The 15,295-nt window shown below is 45.8% G+C and overlaps 1 protein-coding gene across 1 annotated transcript in view; it reads left to right on the forward strand.

Annotated features, from left to right (window-relative positions):
* Positions 1-3,899: 3,899 nt before the first annotated feature.
* The window catches only part of VPS13B (vacuolar protein sorting 13 homolog B), a 301,109-nt gene continuing 289,713 nt past the window's right edge, over positions 3,900-15,295 (forward strand). The window contains 4 exon segments of the mRNA XM_061554219.1: positions 3,900-4,097; positions 6,355-6,391; positions 6,786-6,949; positions 8,116-8,259. Coding sequence (XP_061410203.1) covers positions 6,803-6,949; positions 8,116-8,259 — 291 coding nt within the window. The 5' untranslated portion in view covers positions 3,900-4,097; positions 6,355-6,391; positions 6,786-6,802.

The raw sequence follows: 15,295 nt of genomic DNA on the forward strand, positions 1-15,295 counted from the left end.
TTATTTCCCGTGATCACTGACAGATTTCCCAGGACAGGTGGGAAACCAGGACATGTGACCACCATAGGGGGTGGAAACAGGGCCATTGTGTAATCGTGTGCAGTGTGCCTAAGGCATGTCAGTGTTGCCAGATTTGGAAACTTATAAGTCAATGAAGAGCATAACAAACCTTTCAGATGGTGAAAATCTATACTGGATAAATAATGTGAGGAAAATTGCCTTCAAGGTAATAAAGATACACTTTAAAAAGGACAAAGGATGATCTCACAAAAGTATTTAACCACGCGCTGAAGCCATTATTGCAATGTTTACTCAGACAGGCAGAAATAAATCCGTCTGAAGCTACACATTAGAATGGTCAATAAGCCGTCCTTTAAATGTAGAGATAGAAAACTATGATCTGACCTGATGGTAAAATCCTCTGAGCTGACCTTGAGGGTAAACCTCTGATCGGACTTTGTTCTCAAACTACCAAAGTTCTTTAGAGGTAAAACCTTTGATCTGAATTGTGCTCAAAGCACTAGCCTTGAACTGAAACAAACCAAACTCATTAAACCCGCCACCACCCGACACAGCCAATTAGTAAAGTTTGTCACGTAAATAGAACACGCCAATTCGTTACGGGATTGGCACACCGATGTGTTGGAGAGTATATCCACAACATTTAAATTTTTTGTTTGATGTTGTGGATATTAATTCATAATTCGTTTCTTTTGGGTTAGATTGTGTCGGTACAATGTCAGTATTTAACCATAACCCTCCAGAATCTGACAGAGCCATTAAAATAATGTTTTCACAGGGGTATATGTACATTGATTTGGTATGTGAGCTCATTGGAAAGCAAGTCCAATTTCCACAATTATATATGCTGGAGATTACATCCAACATCATCAGGGGCTAACAATAGCTTAGCTCTTGCACGATTCTGGATTAAATCTGCATTTGTGAAAAAGAACTGGAAAACCCATCGGATTCCTCCAGTATGAATATATATTCTGATTCTGAAAACATTGCGCCAAATTGTTAATATTTTTTGGTTTATTTTCAACATTCCTACAGTTTGCTGAAAATAAATAATCAATTTGCACATTTCTTTTCCATGCGGCGACTTGATTTGACTGGTTCTGTCGGGTGGTGGTGGGTTATATTTCGTGAAGGACGCTGTTACTGGACAATTGTAGGCAGTCGCCCTCCAGCAACAACGGAGGGCAGAAGATCGATGCTCACAACAACGAGCGGAGCGCCGGACGGTCAAAACGCAGCAAGTTGGCACAGTCGAGAGTACAGCTGGTGGTGCATTTACCGGTCATCTCAGTCAGCCAACCCATGGCACCTGCTGGGTCTGTCCCGTGACCTCCTGCACCTAGCCTGGCACAGCAGGGGGGTACAGCTGGTGGTGCATCTACCGGTCATCTCAGTCAGCCAACCCACGGCACCTGCTGAGTCTGTTCCGAGACCTCCTCCTGTCAGCGAGCCTTCGACACTTCACGTGGCAGCCTCAAAGTGCACCTGGCCTGGCACAGGCGCCGTGGTGACGTCGCCGTCACTTAGTGGCGATTGGTATTGGTTATATTGAACACTGACATTTTACCTATACGAACTAACTCAAAAGGAACTCCATAATAGAGTGTTTTTTTGTTAGAGCGCTTAAATATAAAGGTGCCAATAAACCCGCCACCACCCGACACAGCCAACTAGTAAGGTTTGTCACGTAAACAGAACATGCCAATTCGTCACTAGTACAGCACTAGTGTGTAGTGTAGTGTATAGTGTAGTGTAGTATACTAGTCTAGCATCACCGGTGTGTTGGAGAGCCAAGCCACAACATTTACAATCTGAGCACGACGTTTCGCCAGTAATTACAACTAGCATCATCAGGCGGACAGACAGATGTGTGGAGAAATCCTCGTGTTTCGTTCCTTGAATAGAGGGGTAGATGTGATGACGTCACTTGTGAGCCATTCACGTGCGATCAAAAGTAACTGATTATAATGAATCGTAACGTTGATGATAGCGAAAGCCTATGTATAGTAAGTAAGTATTACGTACATTTTTCGCAACACAGGTGAGAAGTCAGGAACCAGGCTATCCAAAAAAAAAAAAACCCAAATATCACGTGTAAAATGGAAAATATGGCAACAGACATGGAAGAGACGTTGTCTGCTTATGTGTTTTGCCATTGACATGATCCACGACGCGAATTATTTTGCATCATCGAAAGTTCTGGTGTGGTCTATAGGTGAACCTCTCCGATTTGACATAGGCATACAACCTCTGATAGACATTAACTTTTAGAGGATAAACGTCTGTAGTAGCCCAGAGGCAAACCCTTTGATATGACATTGGCATAAACCCTCTGATTAACTTAAGAGGCAAACCCTCTGATGTGACATTGGCATAAACCCTCTGATTAACTTAAGAGGCAAACCCTTTGATGTGACATTGGCATAAACCCTCTGATCAACTTAAGAGGCAAACCCTCTTATAATAGGCGTTCCCCCCTTCTGGCAATAAAACCTTTGCACGGAATCATGTCTGCATCAACCACATATATGTGTGGTGAACATGCAAACAAAAAAACATGTTTTGACAGTATGTGCATTGTCTTTGAAACTGATTGGTCCACACCAGAGACAACTTTCTTTAGAGCCTCGTCTCAAACGGTGTTAGACCGGAGGGCGCCAAAAGGCCTCCATCACAAATCAAATGCACTATCAGAGTAATGAGAGCTCGGGGTGAGCAGCTACATCATGGGACCTCCTTTGCCGGTAGTAATTTATGATAATAGGATTTTCCCCATTCTTTCAATAAAACAGGTCTTAAGATGTTAAATCACCAAACTTAAACCTTTGCAAGGAATCATGTCTGCATTTACCACATTTACTTGGGGTGAACATGCAACGAAAAAACATGCTCTGACTGTATGTACATTGTCTTTGAAACTGATTGCCAGAAAGAGGAAAACGCTATTATCATAATTTAATACCGGCAAAGGAGGTTCCCATGATGTAGCTGTTCACCCCGAGCCCTCATTACTCTGATAGTGGGTTGTCTTTGTGCTGTACGCCTTTTGGCGTCCTCAGGGTTAACACCGTTTGAGATGAGGCTCTAAAGAAAGCTGTCTCTGGTGTGGCCAAATAAGTCTAAAAGACTATGCACATATTGCCAGAGCATGCTTGTTTCTGTTTGCATGTTCACCACAAATATCTGTGGTTGATGCAGACATGATTCCTTGCAAAGGTTTCGGTGTGTGGTGTTTTAACATCTTAACACAGCTGTTTTATTGGTTCAAATAAAGTAACAAGTAGTTTTTTTTTAGAATTATGTGGGTCTTTCGATAAAGCCACGTGGATAAAAAAATAACAATAAAAAAAATAACAATATCACGACGTCTCGATCGCAACACACGCAATCGTCTTCAGGTGTGTTTTTGGTTATTTTCTTTGAACCTATCCACGTGACATTACCGAAAGACCCAAGAATATGAATTCCTGCACTCACGAAAGCTTTAAGTCGAGATTGAGGTTAACCCCTCCCCACCTCTATTGTCGCGGGGGGGGGGGAGGGGTCACCAGTCGCCCCTCCCCCTGCTACACCTGCGTGACCCCGGAACCCGCGCGCGCGGCCGCGTCACTGCCTCGTTCCACAGTGGCTCCTCCCCCCCCACAGCCCCCACCGCCGCCCCCACCATCACATTACAAACTGTACACTGCACAAGCGCTGACGGGCGTTTTGCCGCATCCCATTGGCGGTTCGTGCCCCCCCCCCACCCCACCGTCAGCCAATCGATGAGCGCGCGCGCTCGCCCCGGCGTCGCCAGCCAATAGCGAGGCGCGTAGCGGGCTGGGGGCGGGGCAACCGCGCGCGTCCGCTGTAGGGAATGTGGAGGCGTCGTGCTGGCAGGTTCGGGGGTTGTGGAGGCGCGCGGTTTGCCTCCCGTGGAGAAGCCGAGGCCCCGGGTCCCCTCGGTCCCCTTGACCCCCCACGGACACCCCCACACACACACACCGGGTCGCCTGGGGTCCTCGGGCCCAACTAGGGGCCTCGCAGACTCTGCTGCACGCAGGGCTGCCTGCTGGCACGCGTCTCCCCGCGAGGTCAGAACCACGCACGGGGGTCCAGCGCGCTAGTTCTCGCGTCTCTTAAGGCGTGCGGCGGTGGTGGCGTTACGGGGTTAAACCTGGGTCTGGGGTTAAAGCCAGGTCTGGGGTTAAACCTGGGTCTGGGGTTAAAGCCAGGTCTGGGGTTAAACCCGGGTCTGGGGTTAAACCCGGGTCTGGGGTTAAACTCGGGTCTGGGGTTAAACCCGGGTCTGGGGTTAAACCCGGGTCTGGGGTTAAACTCGGGTCTGGGGTTAAACTCGGGTCTGGGGTTAAACTCGGGTCTGGGGTTAAACTCGGGTCTGGGGTTAAACTCGGGTCTGGGGTTAAACTCGGGTCTGGGGTTAAACTCGGGTCTGGGGTTAAACCTGGGTCTGGGGTTAAAGCCAGGTCTGGGGTTAAACCCGGGTCTGGGGTTAAACCCGGGTCTGGGGTTAAACTCGGGTCTGGGGTTAAACTCGGGTCTGGGGTTAAACTCGGGTCTGGGGTTAAACTCGGGTCTGGGGTTAAACTCGGGTCTGGGGTTAAACTCGGGTCTGGGGTTAAACTCGGGTCTGGGGTTAAACTCGGGTCTGGGGTTAAACTCGGGTCTGGGGTTAAACTCGGGTCTGGGGTTAAACTCGGGTCTGGGGTTAAACCCGGGTCTGGGGTTAAACTCGGGTCTGGGGTTAAACTCGGGTCTGGGGTTAAACTCGGGTCTGGGGTTAAACCCGGGTCTGGGGTTAAACCCGGGTCTGGGGTTAAACCCGGGTCTGGGGTTAAACTCGGGTCTGGGGTTAAACCCGGGTCTGGGGTTAAACCCGGGTCTGGGGTTAAACCCGTGTCTGGGGTTAAACTCGGGTCTGGGGTTAAACTCGGGTCTGGGGTTTAACCTGGGTCTGGGGTTAAACCCGGGTCTGGGGTTAAACCCGGGTCTGGGGTTAAACCCGGGTCTGGGGTTAAACTCGGGTCTGGGGTTAAACCTGGGTCTGGGGTTAAAGCCAGGTCTGGGGTTAAACCTGGGTCGGGTTAAACCCGGGTCTGAGGTTAAACTCGGGACTGGGGTTAAACTCGGGTCTGGGCTTAAACCCATGACTGTGGTTCAAGCCAGGTTTGGGGTTAAACCCAGGTCTGGGGTTAAACTCGGGTCTGGGGTTAAACCCGGGTCTGGGGTTAAACTCGGGTCTAGGGTTAAACTCGGGTCTGGGGTTAAACCTGGGTCTGGGGTTAAACTCGGGTCTGGGGTTAAACTCGGGTCTGGGGTTAAACTCGGGTCTGGGGTTAAACTCGGGTCTGGGGTTAAACTCGGGTCTGGGGTTAAACCTGGGTCTGGGGTTAAAGCCAGGTCTGGGGTTAAACTCGGGTCTGGGGTTAAACCTGGGTCTGGGGTTAAACCCGGGTCTGGGGTTAAACTCGGGTCTGGGCTTAAACCCATGACTGTGGTTCAAGCCAGGTTTGGGGTTAAACCCAGGACTGTGCTTAAACCCGGGTTTGGGGTTAAACCCAGGACTGTGGTTCAAGCCAGGTTAGGGGTTAAACCCGGGTCTGTGCTTAAACCCAGGTTAGGGGTTAAACCCGGGACTGTGGTTCAAGCCAGGTTTGGGGTTAAACCCAGGTCTGGGGTTAAACCCAGGTTAGGAGGGGTTAATCTCAGGTCTGGAGTAAAACCCTAGACTGGCATTAAGTCCCCACGTTGATAGTTTTATATTCACCATTTGGTTGTGGATTTAATTTAAATCAGGGGTTGGAGTTTAAACCCAGGACTTGATGGTGTATTGGTAAACCCAGGAGTTTGTTTTAAACCAGGGAGTTATGAGTTTTGATAATACTCAAGGTTAGAGGTTAAATTTGCATTTGGGGTTAAATCCAGGGATGATGGGTTTTGGTTAAACCTAACGTGGTTATGGTTAAACATAATGTTTGTTTAGCTCAACCCAGGGTTGGTGATAAATCAGTGGGGCTCATTTCTAGAGGTGATGGGTTCAGAGTTCTAGTTAAACCCAGCAATTTGGGTTAAACCTGCATGTTTTGCTGGTCAGCTAAGGTAGGGGATGAGGAGTTTGTGTGAAACCCATGGCTCATGATTGTGGCTAAGGCCATATGTTCAGTGTTTCGTCTAAAACCGGTTTTTATTATTGAAGTAAGCAGTTTGAGTTAAAGCCTGGTGTTAAGAGGTTTGTACAGGTAGGAACAACAGGTTCCACACTGCCCATCATTGATTATTTGTCTGTCGTGCATATTTGTCTGTCCGGCACGAATGCGCTGTCCAACCAAGTTCCCACCTGCCCACTCCGAAGGAACGTGTTTCAGAGGTAGGCGTCAGTAGTTACACAATGTTAATGAACAACAGGAAGCATTCACATTGCCATCACCTGAAGGGTCACATTTTACGTGGGACATTTGTTGACCTAGACCAGATCACTTAATTTCCCCCAGTTAACCCAAATAAGGGTTTATCTGCCCGCCCTTGTCCTAAATCAACGTTCTGAACTCGTCCGGGTCCTCCCTTACGTCAACTCAACCTTAAATTAGTACCCGGTGTGGTGTGTACATATTGGCACTGGATAGATGTACATATTGTTTGGACCTGGCAACACCACTCCACTCACGTGCTGTGTGCTGGCCTTCATAGATGCTAATAACACCAAAGCACTATATCACTAAACACTGGGTATTGATGCACTGTGTGTGTGTGTGTGTGAGCAGCGAGGGCATCCGCCAAGATGTTGGAGACATACGTGACCCCCATCCTGATGTCCTATGTTAATCGCTACATCAAGAACCTGAAGCCCTCGGACCTGCAGCTGTCTCTGTGGGGCGGCGATGTGGTACTCAACAAGCTGGAGCTCAGGCTGGAGGTGCTGGAGCAGGTAGGCAGTGGCACCTGCATGGCACATGGCTCACTCGAGCACCTGGTTATCTAAATAATTCGTGCATTTGGTAGAAACGTGCCATTCTTAGAGTGCCAGGGTATATCAAGAAGGTTGTTGTTTTTAACAGTGTAGTCTGCCAACAGGAAGCGATGTTGTGTGGTGCTTTTTTCTCTCAATAATAATAATATTAATGACATTTATAACACGCCAGATTTTGCAGACAAGTCAACAACTCAGAGGCGCCGAGCCAAGCTCATGGCCTGCTGGAAAGCCCTGACCAAACAGATAGAGGCCTCTAGATGTTTCTTGGAAGTCAGAGTGCATTTGATATTGCGGATGCACACGGGTAGAGTTCCACACTGAGGAGGCAACAGCAGCGAACAGACGTGAAGCTGTAACAAAATTACATTTGCAAGTAATTTTTAAAATTTACTAAATATTTGAGTTGTGACACCACAACACAAGGCCTCATAATTTTTCGAATACCGTCACAGAATCCTTAACATCCATCGCGAAGCCGATGGCGCGTCGTATGTTATGATTAATAGGAATGCATCCGCAGTATCAATCGATGTGGCCGTTAGGCTCGAACCACAACAAGCACCAAGAATGCTACCAATCGGCTGTTTCACCGCCCCGTGTCTCGCTCCATTCTCTACGGTGCATTTGTTCTGTACATTAGGGCTGTCTTGCACTGTAAAGTGTGCCCGTGTACCACCGGCCCAATTCAATGGTGGGGTATATTCGTTTTCTGAAAACACCGTTATTTCCGTGAAGGTCAAATTATGCCAAATTACAGCTCAAAATTGTATTTTCGACTACTGAGCGATTCATATTGTATTAAAATACTCTTAGGTTAAATCAAGGGTATGAAGTAACTTACCAAACACAAGAACATACTTGGTCTGGAGGTGCGGTGGAGCAGTACTGTTACCGCTCCATACAAAACAGTACTGAGACTGATCGGGTGGCACTTGTGTTGCTGCACTACTTCTGTGAAACTACTGGACATTTAAATTTCGATTTAAAGCTTTCGTGACTGCAGGGATTACTGGACATTTGTGAACAAAGATCTTCATAGCTCATCGGATTCCTCCAGTTTAAATCGAGACTGTGACACGTGCGTTGAGTTTATCCGCGTGTCCGCCTCGTGGCCCCTGTAGGAGCTGAAGCTGCCCTTCACCTTCCTGAGCGGCCACATCCATGAGCTTCGCATCCACGTTCCGTGGACTAAGCTCGGCTCGGAGCCCGTGGTCATCGCAATCAACACCATCGAGTGCATCCTCAAGCTGAAGGACAGCGCTCAGGTGAGCAGCGCAACGCTGAGACACAAGGCGCCGTTTGTCCTTGCTGCGAATTGTACTCGGAGTAATGATGTACCCATCTACCCCCACCCCCCCCTTCGCTTTTCCCGCGAATTGATGAATTGCTGCAATTCTATCTGAAGAATAGGAATTAATTCATGGCAATGCTTGTGATTATGATCCAGCATAAAGTCCAAACTGGAATATAAAGTTGCGTTTGCTATTAGGGACTTGCCTGATTGAAAGCCGCCCAAAATTATCGAAGGGCTGCCAAAAACGCCAGAGGCATAAACCACAGAAAAAAACACATGACTGGCATACTGACAGCTGCCAATGAAATACTTCTGAGGACACATGAATATTAGAAAAGTTACCTCACCCATGTGTATGTATGATTTTTTCTAACTTTTTTTTCCCCTCCGTATTGTACTGTCCTGTTTATACGATTTTATTTGAATTGTATAATTTATATGATGTTTCTCCTTTGTGTCATATTTACTGCCTCTTTCTTTTGTATGGCATATTTGTCCTGAATAGTAACTAAATGGTAAGAGGAGGGAAATCATATAAAATCATGATAAAAATCACTACTTACATAGTTTAATGCATGTACTGCGAACCTAAGACTTTATTTTAATCAATGACGGTATGAATCGTTCCCTTAATTTGTGCTATAACCTAGCAGGCTTATTTGCCAATAATGCCGCCACCCCCCCTTTAAAAAGCCTAACCATTGTGATGAAGTATGGTCAACAAACCCCATAATTGATGCATTGTGGGGAAGCTTTCATCTGGCAGTGGATTGGCACAGGGCTGAAAGTTGCTCATTGCATTTTGCAATTATAACAAAAAAGCAATGAATTCGTCTGTTGAATCGTCATTTAAGAAAGATGGCCTGTCTGTCGCCTGTGATATCTGTCCCTGAGATATAGCGCAAGAAACACATGGCGTTTTCAGTGCAGGTGTATATGAAATGAATGTGCCTTGTAAGTCTAGTGACACCGACGACTGTATGCTGGGAGCCTCTTTATTACAGTAAAACCTTGGATTGCGAGCATAATTCGTTCCGGAAACGTGTTTGTAATCGAAAGCACTCGTACATCAGTTGTGATCACGTGACGCTCGGCAGACAAAGCGTATACACGTGCTACTCGTATTGCATGACCTCGCTCGTATATCAAATTCATATTTATTGAAAATTTTTGCTGGTTTTGCAAAACACTCGCAATCCAAGGTTTTACTGTATTAGCACAGCAACAACACTAGGCCCAGGCTTCGTTTCTTGGTCTTGAAGCTCGTCCCTTCCCTCGAACATCCCCTCCCCTCCTGCTCTCCCGTTTTATTCTCCTCAAGCCCCATTTCTCGAACTTTCCTTCACTGTTTTTTATCGGAGCCAATCCCCCGTCCTTCTCCAACGGTTCCCCAACCGTCTCCTCCGGGTTCAACTCTGTCAACTCTGTTTCCCGCTTTCCCCCCCGTTTGAATCTTTCCTCCTATCTTTTCAAACCCTGCCTCCCGGACCGATCATCGTGGAGGTCTCTTCCCGCCAACAGGAGGCCTTGGCCTACTTTTTAAAAAGACAGTTCGGCAGCACATTGGCTTGGGGCGAGCGCTTCTTATTTTCGGTCATTGCATATAAGTATTGGGATACCCCCGTGGTGTAATGGTTGAGCACACTTGACTAGCAATCCAGAGGTCCGCCAGTTTGATCTCCCAGCACAGCAGTTGAAACAATGGGCAAGTTTGTTACATCCTACTCCTACCCGCGCCCCTGCCTCTTGTCAACCCAGCAGTATGCATCATACGATAGGTACACCCACCACGGTCGATTGGAGTGCTACCACCTCTTCCAAAACGTCCGGCCGGTGGGGGATATTCAACCAAAACGCGCTCTAGAGAAGCTCCCTAGAGCCTCCTCGAATGGGGGCCCCTTCGGACAACAGTGGCGTGAGCAAAACGTTGTACGGCTGCACCTTTACGCGTACTGTTTATATACCAAGCGCATTCTTGAGACTGGGTTACGCCCATGGGATGGTAGCTTTTACTTAAACTCAGGCATTGTGCTTATGTTCTGTTCGCGCTTGCGTTAATATATTTGGATGTATGTTTAACTTCTTCCGTACCTCATGTAGCCAGTGTGTGTATTGTTGTTGTGTGTATGAATACGTTTAAAAGACACATACGAGGTATGTTAGTGTTTTGAAACTCTCACTTAAGTTTCGATTTAAAGCTTTCGTGACTGCAGGGATTCATATTCTTGGTTCTTTCGGTAAAGTCACTGTAGAAGGGAAATAATAAAATAATAAAAATCAAACATAATAAAATAAAATTCTCACGACGTTTCGGCCACAACGCAAGCAGCCGTCCTCAGGTGAAGAAACAGAGCTGTCATTAGGACGCTGCCGTGGGAATTTTATTTACTTATGTTTTCTTTATATTATTTTATTATTTCCCTTCTACGTGACTTTACTGAAAAGAACCAAGAATATGAAACTCTCACTTGTTTTTATAAGTCACTTAAATATAGGGTGTTGTGTTTTTTCAATGGAGCGTGACATTACTTAGCGATACCTATTTGTCGATATATTTTACCCACAGCGTTGTGACGTGTTCCCCGAGCGTAGATACATTTATATAAATACGCGGTAATTAAGATGAATTTGCTGCCGTGTAAGCAAGTATACATTTGTTAATAACGTTTAACAAATTGATTTTCACCAAGCCGCAATGTTGGCTAATTCTCCCAAATTGGGCTGAAAGAATGTTTATTTTCGTAACCGTTTGTGTAATGTACAATATTTATTTTGCAATGCACTTAATTTTTTTTATTTATAAATTTATTAACAAAAATATACGCGTTCCGCAGAAAAAATATTCTGTTTGGCAGCGGTTTTCTTGAATACTATATATATCAAAGTTAAGACTAATTCAATCTCTTCCCATGGTCACTCTTATTTATTTTCAAAGATTTTTTTCTTGATATCCTCTTAAGGAAGTGGAAGTTGCACGTGAAATAGAAATGATGGAAAATACTTGGCACTTACATTTTATACTCGTCATTTGAAATCGAAACTTATGCTCATAATAATTTAAATGGGTTAAATGTCAATAATATGATAATGTCACATTGAGGCTAATGGTGAAGAAGAGGTGCTAGTGTCCACACTTAACACCACCACACGTGACCTGCCATTCGACTCGCTGCAGAGTACTTATTTATGCTGCTGGCTGTACAGAGGCCCGTAGGGGGATTTAAGAAATGTGCCAGTTGTGTCAACTGCCGTGCAAGGAGGTCAAATTGAACTGGCGACCTCTGGATTTGCAAGTGCAGCGTGCTGACCATTGCAACCACGGCAGCATAAAAACCAACGGAAGCAATCAAAAGTAAACAAAGCGGTGCATCACAAAGCCAGCAACAATACAAATGAGGTGGGGAAAAAAAGGAGGGAACGATTAAATTCATTTCTAAATTGAATCGCGGTCCCCGCATCGTGCCAATTCGTCCCGTTGCCACTCTGGGAGGAGAATTGTTGCATTGCATGCCTACTGGTTATGGTTGTTGAGTGAGTGTATTGTGGTAGCTCTTGAGGTCTGGGTCAGGTCGCTGCGTTGGCTGTCGCTGCTGTAATTATGTACGTTGAACTGCTTTCGCACCATACATAGGCAACCGTGCTTATCGGAGCTGCTGCACACACACACACAGGTCCTTGACCTGAGCTTTAAAAACCAAACAACAAACCCCACGGTGGGTTTTGCAGTTCAAGGTAGCTCGTGCACACGCGTGTTGTATGCACGGTTCAAATATTGATTCTGTCATGGAGGTGGTGATGTATGTACATGCACATGCCCAGCCCTTTTATAAATGCACCTGCTGGATGAGTGCCTTCCCATCACTGTGTGGGTCATCGGGTCTATTGGATCATACTGCATTGCTGGTGGTTAGTGTCGGTTGGTGATAAGGGGGGAACATAGATGTAGATGCAAGTACAGTACAACATTTTATTTACCATGGCCACGCAGACGCTTATGACAACCTGGCGTGTACGGTAGCCACCCATCCAAGGACTACCCTGGATCAGCTCTGCTTAGCTTCTGAGATTTAAGGTGTATTCTGGATTTTTTAATATCATAGATGGTGATGTAATCCTGCACATTGAGCACCAGAGCTGAGATTTCACCACACTCTTTAGAAACTGGAGTCCCTTTTAATTTGGAGTTCTGGTGGAGAAGCTCTGCTTATCTCATCACTGTCTGATTTAAATTATTTGGCAACAATTAATTGATCACCTCGAACGCACGCGATACTTACATTATATCGCCCGTCTATAAATTGATAATTTTACTTACGGAGGAGCGATAGTGCAGTGAGATAGAGTAGAACAATCCTCTTGATTGACATGGTCTTCATCCAATGGTAAATTGACAAAGGGAACATAGTCACATATCGTCTTGAATCGAATCTCGATCCACGAATCGTGACAATTCATTATGAGGCACCTACCAATCAATCATTCAATCACCAACCGGCATTACCTAACACTCCTAAGCCTTTATCTTTATGAGCATCAGCCACGATCAATCCACTGCTTGATAAACACGTGCCCAAGCTGTCATCATTTTTTTAACGATCCTGTGATGTAATAATGCCCGGGCACGCAAGCTGATTTCATCGCTCCATCTCCTTGCCGGATGTCCTCCTGGGGCAAGCCTGAGATGGCATCTTTTACTTTGCTTGAGCAGGAGTCGCGTGTGCTACCACAGCATGCCGTAGAGCGAAACTTACTAGCAATTCTATTCTTGGTTCTTTCGGTAAAGTCACGTAGAAGGGACTTTACCGAAAGAACCAAGGATATGAATCCCTGCAGTCACGAAAGCTTTAAATCGAAACTTACTAGCAATTATTATTTTACCAGGTAAGGCCCACTGAGCTATATAGGTATTTTTCAGAAGCAACTTGGCCACAAATGATAGCTCAATGAAGCGGCTTATCACGTGGAAATTTATATCAGTCAAATACTCTTAAACGCATGTTTCTAAATGTGGAGGGAAAAACCGGAGGACCCAGAGAGAAATCCATGCGACCCCGGAGGAAAAGAGAACACGCAAACTCCAAACATACCCGTAATCCAGCATCATCGAGCAATTCTCGCGAATTGCCCGATGATGCTGGATGCAATTACCAGCGAAACGTCGTACTCAAAAATTGTAAATGTTGTGGTTTCACGCTTCAACACACCGGTGGGCTAAAGCAGTGAACTATTTGTCTTTTTCGATTTAAAGCTTTCGTGACTGCAGGGATGCATCTTCTTGGTTCTTTCGGTATTTTATTACTTCCCTTCTACGTGACTTTACCGAAAGAACCAAGAAGATATTTGTCTTTTGTCAACGGGACACTTTTTTACTGATTGGCCGTGTCAGGTGGTGGAGGGTTACGACACATTTATAAATAACGCGATCGAAACCCAAAACGTTGATTATGAATTATCCTAATATACAGGCATCGTCAGGGTCGGGATAGGAGTCTTGTTATCAGCGCCCGACCTTATTACAGACCAATTCAGACCTTATTGGCCATCCCGTGCCCCTTATAAATCTCAACGTTCATCCTACAAAGTCCCATCACAAGGGAGAAACACAAACAAATAGATCAAAACACTTTTTTTTGCCCGTATTGTACGCCACATGGACCTGAAAACTCAATTTCCCTGTGCAAGATTACGGGTAAACCGTATGGTTTGACACGGTATGGGAGCAAACCCACGAGCTCCTGCCTACCAGGCGAGGGGGTTAACATCTCGCCTCCACTGGCTGCCCCAAGTGACAATAGACAATGGATCCAGTGCACAGTCAGTGCAGCGAATGTGGTGGGTGGAGCCGTGGGCAGTGATGTGCACTGTATATTTGTTTAGTGGCCGCTACCACTTCTCTTTGTACGCCGCCTTTCATGAGGGCCATTCCGTCATCTCTAGTGATGTAATTTCCTCTTGACTCTCATGTGCATGTGCTGACATCATAACTTGATGACATTATCACGTGTTTCTTTTGCCGCCAGTTCAGAAGGGCTCTCGGCTGAGACTTTTGACAAATACTTATCATCGTGTGTTTTTTTTAAGTATGCTGTTATTTTTTTGAGTTTCGCAAGGCTCCTGTTATTTCAAGCCAACATTCATAATAGTGGCCTGTTTGTGCACCTTTGCAATTCCATGCGGTTGCAAGGCCAGTGGCATTGACGTCATTAAAAGTCACTTGGTCAGGGGAGATTAGAGGGAAATGACTTTGGTCCCAAATAGTTTTTTTTTACGTACAAAGAGCTCTACAACATTGCCGCACGTCTGGTAATTATATAGGATAAAATATAAATTTCAGTAAAATTATGTTTCTTGCATGGCTTAATCCGGCATCTGCCAATGACCAACTCGCCCGGAATGTGCTCGATATCGTAAGATCGCCAAAGCTCGGCAGTGTTGAACCTGTATTTTAAGCATATTGATGCAGTGGATGGGCGACCACTTTGCATAACACGTCTTACAGAGGCTATGTGGAGGGCAGCAAAGGTTAATGCCACAACATACATTGTTACACTATACTTCTCTGCCACCACACCTTCATCAACCCACGTTGACCAGTGTGGCGAAGTATGGCTAATTAGCCCGTATGATCCTAATGTGGGGATGCCCTCGTCCAGCAATGGATTGACACAAGGCTGCGTGTGGACAATGCAGCTTCTCAACGTGTCGCAGGACTTCAAGGAATTGAATCGTAGTCCAGTTAATTGTCAGCAACGGCGCTTCCCGCGATGGACAGTGAAATGTCAGTCTTTCATCCATGATTCCTCCCTTACAATGCAGTTTATTGCATCATTTAATATCATTGCATATTTCAATTCAAGTGTTCATATATACATTACTTTTAACCAACGTTTTGTGCCATGTGTGAGTTGAATGTTTGTACGTGTTTAAATGTGTGTCTTCCTGTGGGGAGCGGTGACGCAGTGGTTAGCACGCTGTGCCATGAACCCGGCGACCCGAGTACGATTTCC

Source organism: Lethenteron reissneri, chromosome 19 (assembly GCF_015708825.2).
Source record: "Lethenteron reissneri isolate LAM-NWPU_2019-01 chromosome 19, ASM1570882v1, whole genome shotgun sequence".
In the NCBI taxonomy this organism is placed as follows: Eukaryota; Metazoa; Chordata; class Hyperoartia; order Petromyzontiformes; family Petromyzontidae; genus Lethenteron; species Lethenteron reissneri.